The 8,081-nt window shown below is 39.1% G+C and overlaps 3 protein-coding genes across 3 annotated transcripts; 2 read left to right on the top strand and 1 right to left on the bottom strand. All coding sequences in view use genetic code 12, as the record gives it.

Moving 5' to 3' along the window:
- Positions 1-619: 619 nt before the first annotated feature.
- Positions 620-1,744, top strand: KGF57_000073 (TFIIH complex serine/threonine-protein kinase subunit; the record flags this gene model as incomplete). Its single annotated transcript, XM_051755228.1, has 1 exon — positions 620-1,744. The coding sequence occupies one exon, from the start codon at positions 620-622 to the stop codon at positions 1,742-1,744; it is 1,125 nt and encodes a 374-aa protein (XP_051611416.1).
- Positions 1,745-1,804: 60 nt separating this feature from the next.
- Positions 1,805-3,007, bottom strand: KGF57_000072 (uncharacterized protein; the record flags this gene model as incomplete). The annotated part of the gene is made up of 1 exon (XM_051755217.1): positions 1,805-3,007. The coding sequence occupies one exon, from the start codon at positions 3,005-3,007 to the stop codon at positions 1,805-1,807; it is 1,203 nt and encodes a 400-aa protein (XP_051611415.1).
- A 1,792-nt stretch (positions 3,008-4,799) lies between these two features.
- Positions 4,800-7,439, top strand: KGF57_000071 (chromatin-binding protein; the record flags this gene model as incomplete). Its single annotated transcript, XM_051755206.1, has 1 exon — positions 4,800-7,439. The coding sequence occupies one exon, from the start codon at positions 4,800-4,802 to the stop codon at positions 7,437-7,439; it is 2,640 nt and encodes an 879-aa protein (XP_051611414.1).
- Between the last annotated feature and the right edge of the window lie 642 nt (positions 7,440-8,081).

Below are 8,081 nucleotides of genomic sequence, written 5' to 3'. Positions count from 1 at the left end.
TGTTGACCATCGTGTGGACTATACAACCCCAATCCCTGTACTCGATTGACATTTTTTTCGCAAATGTTAGGTACATATAAGAAAACTATTGTCGCTAAATTGCACGTGTCGCAACTATTGTCTTGACTTTTACGACAATGATTGTCACTGTAAATAGAAATCTAGACCAGTGACTATATCTCTATACTCGTAAGTATAACTAACGATCAACAGCTACACATCAGAAGATACTATCTACTTTGTCGAACTCGATACGACTTGTACTTTGCGGAGGGTTCAAATGCCGTGATTTTTTTTTAGGAGGAAGAAAACTCAACGAGTAACTACCACCTGAGAGAAGAATTCCAGCGTGGGAGCTGAAATTCTTCTTGGTACAACACTATAAATGATCATGCTGAAACAGTTTGTTTAGTGTTGCTGTAAAAGTATTTCATTTGAGATTGCGTATATTCATTCATTGGTGGCACTTCTACCTGTGTTTGCTACCTTAATAATCCTAGACTGGCTGGCAGTAGTCATGGTGTCTAATTTGGACAGTGAGGTAGCGCACAATTACGTTAATGTAGAACAACCCATCACATTTAAGAGAGCTCCACCTCTACCCACGTAGTATCGAATCATGGCTACAGCTGCAGTAGCAAACAAGTCACCACTACCAGGGACATCAAACCCACACAACCCTTCAAAGACTACCTCCAGCTCCACCCTGTCCACCAGATCAACGCCGTCTCTACTGCTAACTAGCCATACAGTTTCATCTTATACCAAAGAACGCAAAGTTGGTGAAGGTACATATGCGGTAGTTTATCTCGGGAAACAAACATCAACCAAACGACCCGTTGCCATAAAAGAGATCAAGACTGGGTTGTTTAAGGATGGACTCGATATGTCAGCCATACGTGAAGTCAAGTACTTGCAAGAATTGAAACACCCTAACGTGATTGAATTAATTGATGTGTTTGCGACCACAAACAACAATTTGAACTTGGTCTTAGAGTTCCTACCTTGTGACTTGGAAGTTTTGATCAAGGACAAGAGCATAGTTTTCAAATCGTCCGATATCAAATCGTGGATGTTGATGACGCTACGTGGGATACATCATTGCCATCGAAATTTCATCTTGCACCGTGATTTGAAACCAAACAACTTGTTGATCTCACCCACTGGACTTTTGAAAATTGCCGATTTTGGTCTTGCTCGAAGCTTGGGAAATCCCAATGAAGATTTAAGCTCAAATGTGGTTACTCGGTGGTACCGAGCACCAGAGTTGTTATTTGGGGCAAAACACTATACTGAGGCCATTGACATATGGTCCATTGGAATTATATTTGCTGAGTTGATGTTGCGGATTCCTTATCTTGCCGGTAAAGATGATGTTGACCAGTTGGATGTGACGTTTAGAGCATACGGCACCCCAACTGAACAAATATGGCCCAATGTGTCAAGCTTACCATTGTATAATGCCTTGCATGTGTATCCACCTCCATCAAGACAGGAATTGCGAACGAGATTCAGTGCTGCTACTGACAAAGCTTTAGACTTGTTGATATTGATGACTCAATTGGATCCTAGTCGTAGATGCACTTCGACTCAGGCTTTGTTGCATGAATATTTCACTGAGGCTCCTCGACCTACAGCACCAGAATTGTTACCGAAAGTCAAGGAGAAAAAGAGAGCTGAGATTGAAGACGATAGTGCAAATAGTGGAAACAACTCAGATGCATTAAAGAGGAGACGGGTATAGTGTAGTAGTAGTAAAGTAGGAAATGCAAATGGTTTCTGGTTAATGCGCACCTGTATCATTCTATTTATGATATATGTTCTTTACGTGCTCAGCAATGGCCCAAGCTGCAGTCAATCCTGGGCTCTCAATCCCTAAAAGATTAACAAATCCCGGATACCCATCTTCTTCTTTAATTACAAAATCAGCAAAGTGATCCTTACTCTCCGTTGCTGATAATAATTTTGGCCTGACTCCAGAATAAGATGGTGACAATGAATTTTGCGTGATTGCTGGAAAATATTGCATTACGGCCTCATATGCCGGTTTCAAATTTCGTGGATTGGGAGTATAGTCTATTTCATCGGCACTTGACACATCCAACCATTCCAAGTCAGGTCCAAATTTCAATTGTCCACCTAAATCCAAAGTCAAATGAGTACCCAATGATGACGCATTAGGATTAGGACATGGGTAAATCAATTTATCAGTGATTCGTTGTCCAATTGGGGTTTCTGGTGCATAACTGAAGTAATTACCCTTGGCGTAGTAATAATTGTAATGCTTATTTTGAGGTAGCATCATATTGGCAACATCAGCAGCAAAAAGACCTGCCGAGTTGACTATATTATCAGTAGTGATATCCACTATTTCTCCATCCAGTTCAAGGGACACTGTATAATTAGAAACTCCAGGATTATGCATTATACCAACCACCTTGCTATTCAACCCCACAGTACCATCACTATTTTCGAAACCGGCCTCGTGGAATGCGACAAACTCATGAGCCGATATAATTCCCGATGTGGGACTTTCAAGAATGGCTTTGTTGGCACGAATAAGTGGATAACGCAGTTTTGCTTTCTCTATGGGGACAAAGTTCACAGGAACGTCCAATTCCCTTGCATTTGCTTGCAATTTGTGCAAGTATTCCTCCTCCACTTCATCCTGTGCAACAACCCATTTACCGCACTGTTGTAAATCCACTGGTAGATTCCCCAGTTTCCAAGCTTGGTAAATCTTGTTCTTACCAGCAATACAGAGCTGTGCTTTCAAACTCAGACTAGGGTAGTATAGTCCGGCATGTATGACTTCACTATTGCGTGAAGTGGTTTCCTGCCCCAAAGTGTCATGTTGTTCAACAAGAAGTACATTGTTACCCGATTGTTGTTGTAATTCAGATGCCGTTGCCACACCAACTACGCCTCCTCCAATGACGATGTGTGAGAATTCCGATAGTGTGGGGATTGAAGTGTGTAATAGTCGCCTACTGGTGGTCTGAAACATGAATGAAAGTCAGGATGGGCTGAGTATTAAAAGTGTAAGGGAAATTACAGTGGAGGTTCGATAGGACTTTAAGAGTGGTGTCGTGAATTTGTATTACGCGACAGTAACACATCAGTTTTGCAGCTCATCAAAGGAGATGCCAATAGTATTATTACATGAGAGGAGGGAGGCGGAGAAGAGTTTGGTCGATGATTTTACTTGTTTACTCGGGAACCCGTAACGTGGAATTTGCGGTTGTGCTGATCTACGCCACTTGTCACTAGCCTCTCTCTTTCATTTCAGGTAGCAGGTGGTGTTGAAGACAGAACTCTTAGAAGTGTGATGTCTTTTCGACCACAGTCCAAGGAGTACAGATGGTACCTGATTGTGACAGAAATGAAGGAATTGCTATTTTGAAACCTCACTTTAAAATACATGAAGGTGCGTTATTACCTATAATATCTGGACATTGTAACACAATCTAATTTTTGCAACTGGCCATCATGATGGTGCTTACTTCTATAGAATATATGCCCCACGCTTAGTAGCAGTTGTATTGAAATATATCTGTACAAGATGAAAGAAGTTGTGTTGAATGTAGCAAATCTCAACAAAAAGTTGAAATTTGAAATTTCAAAAATATTGGTAAAACGACGACACACACACACACACAAGACGGAGAAAAAAAAAAAAAAAAAAAAAAAAAAAAAAAAAAAAAAAAAAAAAAAAACATTTTTCTAAAAATCCCGCAAATTTGAGTGTGTCTCTGAGACAGACACCAAAACAATTCAAAATTAAACTACAAATACAAATTATAAAACACGCAAATATATATGTATATATATATATACACATAAGCATGACGTATATAATGTAAAAGGCTTCTTTGTACTTGATAATAGGAGTGGGTGTGAACGACAGACAGACAGGCATACATACATACATACATACATACATACATACATACATACATACATACATACATNCATGGAGGCACTACACATATGCCACGTTTATCTTTTGCTTTTCGCTAGTTCCCTGTTACCTTTCCCTTCCATTCTCTCGTATGGCTTCAAATTACAGCATCTTTGTTTACTCATCACACACACACTCACGCACACACACACACACACACTCACGCACACACACACACACACTCTCTCTCTCTCTCTCTCTGTCTTTCTCTCTCTAATAATCAACCTCCTTTTCGGTCACTTAAATTGTACACTGATTACGCACATGTCTCACAATTCAAATAGGTATGATTGGAGGAATGTATTCTTACAATTGCTGTATTATATATCATGTGTAAACCGGGTTTCCTTTTCTTTTTGTCCTTAACGTTTACAATTTAAATAATTTTGTCTCAATTTAAAAGCCAAAAAAAATTAAACAAAAAGAAACCAACGTATAACAGAGATCGCATACGGGGCTATTTTGTAGACACAAGTAGTTTATCTTCTCTATTACTTACAGATCAACGACGTACTGGCAACTTTCACTTCAAACATCTATATACATGAGTTCTTTGTTGAAGTATTCTTTCTCCAAATCCATATTTTTTGTATGCGGCTTTTACTTAATTTGTACAAACAGACAACACGCGTATTGAAGTTGACGCGATTTGTTTTCTTTTTTTTTTTTTTTTTTTTTTTTTCAGCTTTTCCCAAATACCTAGANTTTTTTTTTTTTTTTTTTTTTTTTTTTTTTTTTTTTTTTTTTTTTTTTTTTTTTTTCCAGCTTTTCCCAAATACCTAGAGAGACTCAAGCTAAAACACATCCATAGATACCACAGCCCATCAGTAACAAGGACATGTCATACAAGAAAATCTCACTTTTCCCTGATGGTAACTCATACGCATATTTTAATGATTACATTAAGAGATTGGTCATTGCTAACAGTGAAGGTATACTCAAATTAGTCAATGTTGATGACTTTGATTCCCAACCAGTGTCAATTGATTTCTTACTGAATTTGACTTCGGTTTCATTCCGTAATGATACATTGGCAACGACTACAACCGAAGGTAAATTGGAGCTCATAGATTTGACCAAACACGAGTCAAGGGGAGTCATTTACAGATCAGAGTTGCCCTTGCGTGATTTAGCATTTATTAATCAAGGTAATCGGATACTTTGTGGTGGGGATGATAACAAGTTGGTCATTATTGATTTACAAAATGATAATCAATACAAGACTATCACCTTGCCTGATCAGTTGTTGAACATATCCTATGACAACACGGGGGAATTGTGTAGTATCAGTTTATCCAATGGAGAAGTACAGATTTATTCTGTATTTAATGAAGAGCTAAATTTACTACACACATTGACAGAGGCCATTGATAAAAAGATCAACTTGTCCACCGATAATATCGACTTTAATAATGAACATAATGATGAAGTGTATACATCAAAAACTCAGTGGTCAAAAGACGGACATTTTTTACTCGTTCCAGCAGTAAATAATCTCATTCAAGTCTATCAAAGACTGGATTGGACCAAAGTAAAGCTGTTTACAAGCGACTCCAAGATTATTGACTACAACTTATCTGGATCCAAATTGGCAATCTTGACTTTGAATACCTATAAAGTAGTGGATTTTGACTCTACAAGGACTTTGCATGAGGATGATTTTGAATTGAATGAAGATGCATTACCATTGAATATCGAATGGGAAAACAAGTCTAGCCTTTTCATTGGTAGTACTTATGGAGATATACTAAGATTGAAGGACGTTGTTCAAGGAGGAGGAGCAACGGAAAAAGATACTGGAGCCAGTTTGTTTATGGATGATTTGGAGGAAAGTGATGATGAATTTGGAAAAAGCGATGACCAAACAGAGGTGAATAGACTTTTAAATCATGAAGGAGAGCAACCCAACGGAGCCAACGGAGTCAACGGAAAGCGTTTGTTCATCGATGATAATGATAATGTCGATCTTGATGACAACGAGAATTCGATTTTGGATGATGATGATGATGATGATGATGACGGTGATGAAGGGGGATATTCTAGACCACCCCCACCAGTGCAAAGAAATGGGTTTAAAAAGCACAAAGCGTCGCCAACATCGATGCAGCCATCACCACCACCACCACCACTGAGATTCTACACCAGCAAGATTGTACCATATTCGCCCGGATCTACCCAATTTGCCAACAAAGGTGAAATTGTTGATAGGCGGTACTTGACGATGAACAATATTGGATACGCATGGATTGTAATCAACAAAGACCCCGGTGCAACCAGTAGCATCACTGTGTCATTCTTTGACAGGTCAATGAACAGTGAGTATCATTTCACCGATTTGCAAAAATTTGATCTTGCTTCATTGAATCAGAAGAGTATAGTCTTGGGTGAAAGCACCAAAGGAACGATTGTTTATAAATCACATAATGATGTTGGTAATGATTCCTGGGAAAAGACTTTGCCATTGGTAAAGGATGAGTACTTGACTAGTATATGCATCACCAACTCCAAAGCCAACAACACTATTGTCGTGGGTACAAACTTGGGGTATCTACGCTTCTTCAACGAGTATGGGATATGTTTAAATGTCATCAAAACAATACCTGTTGTGTCGTTGGCAGCTTCTTATGGAATCGTCCTAATGGTGAATCAAGTCACTGCTAATGTGTACACATACACCATTTTTGATATTTACCAAGATTACAAAACCATTCAACAAAACTTTCCCATACCACTTAAAGAATGCAAAACGCAATTGATCAAAGGAATGTTTTTCAATGAGTATAATGATCCTTGTATTGTTGGAGGTCATGATGATACGTTGCTTGTGCTTCAATCGTGGAGAGAAACTGGAAATGCCAAATGGATCCCTATTTTGAACTTGCACAATGCTATAACTGAGTATGGATCGAATGAGAACAAATTGAACTGGTCATGTTGGCCATTGGGGGTAATCAACGATTGTCTCAACTGCTTGATTTTGAAAAATGGCAACTACCCAGGTTTCCCGTTACCATTACCGGTTGAGATTGATATCGAGATCCCCATCAAGTTGAGCAAAAATGGAAAACGAGGAGATTCCAACGGCGCAGCAAATGGAGAAGCAAACGGAGATGCGGATAATGAGGAAATGGAAGTCGACTGCGAAGAACAATTCCTTCGATCACTAACCATGGGCAAACTACTCAGTGACACAGCAGCCAACTACGAAGAGGAACAGCTTAGCGACGACATCGACCAGGACTCAATCATGACCAAATTGGAACATTACAGTACCGTCTTTGACAAGTCCTTGATCAAGTTGTTTGCCGAAGTATGTAAACAGCTGAAGTTGAACAAGGCGTATAGCATTGCCAAATTGATGAAGACGGATAAGGCATTGTTGGCTGCTAGTAAGATTAGTGAACGGATGGAGTTTTTGACGTTGGCTAACAAGATTGGTCAGTTGAGAGAACAATTGTTGGTGGATTTAGATGATTGATTTGTGTTTTATTTCTGTTTGCTGTTGTCTCTATATACAAAAAGAATTCCTGACTATAAATCTCTGGCCGTATGGATATAGCGTTAACGTAAAAGTCACATCCTCAACACGGTGGCTTGATAAGTGCGCTCAGACTCTTTCTTACAATCACCGCCACATCCACTATGAATTGCCATTCTCTGCTTTCCTCACTTGAGTTGTCTTTGAATGTAGTGGAAAACAATTGGACTGACCCACAAGACACCAGCCACTATACCGGCAAACTTCAAGGTGTCATATGCGTATTGTTCTTGAACTTTCTTTTGTTCTTCGCTTGGTGGTGGTCCTCCGTACATGATGTATTGTACTTATCTGTGTGTGTATGTTTCTGGTAAAGCAGGGATCTGATTAGTTTTGGTTTCTGGGTTAAAAAATTTTTTTTTTTTTCTTGTTCTTGGTTGTTCGATAACTTTTACAATAAGCTTGAGAATGGAATTCGCCACTCAAGATGCGTAAAACTCGCAATCATTCTTAAAAGGGCTAGAGTTAGTAGCGTTAGGGGCCCTCATTACTCGGTACCAGTAGGCTCTAGCTGCAGTGCACGTATCGGATTTGTAGAGATTTCTCTTTCTTAAATGATGTCATATATTAGATCACGTGTGT

This window comes from Candida theae (genome assembly GCF_024610275.1).
Source record: "Candida theae strain CBS 12239 chromosome Unknown scaffold128, whole genome shotgun sequence".
NCBI lineage: Eukaryota > Fungi > Ascomycota > Pichiomycetes > Serinales > Debaryomycetaceae > Lodderomyces > Lodderomyces theae.
The sequence above is the reverse complement of the archived record's forward strand: the minus strand, read 5'-3'. Positions and strand labels throughout refer to the sequence as shown.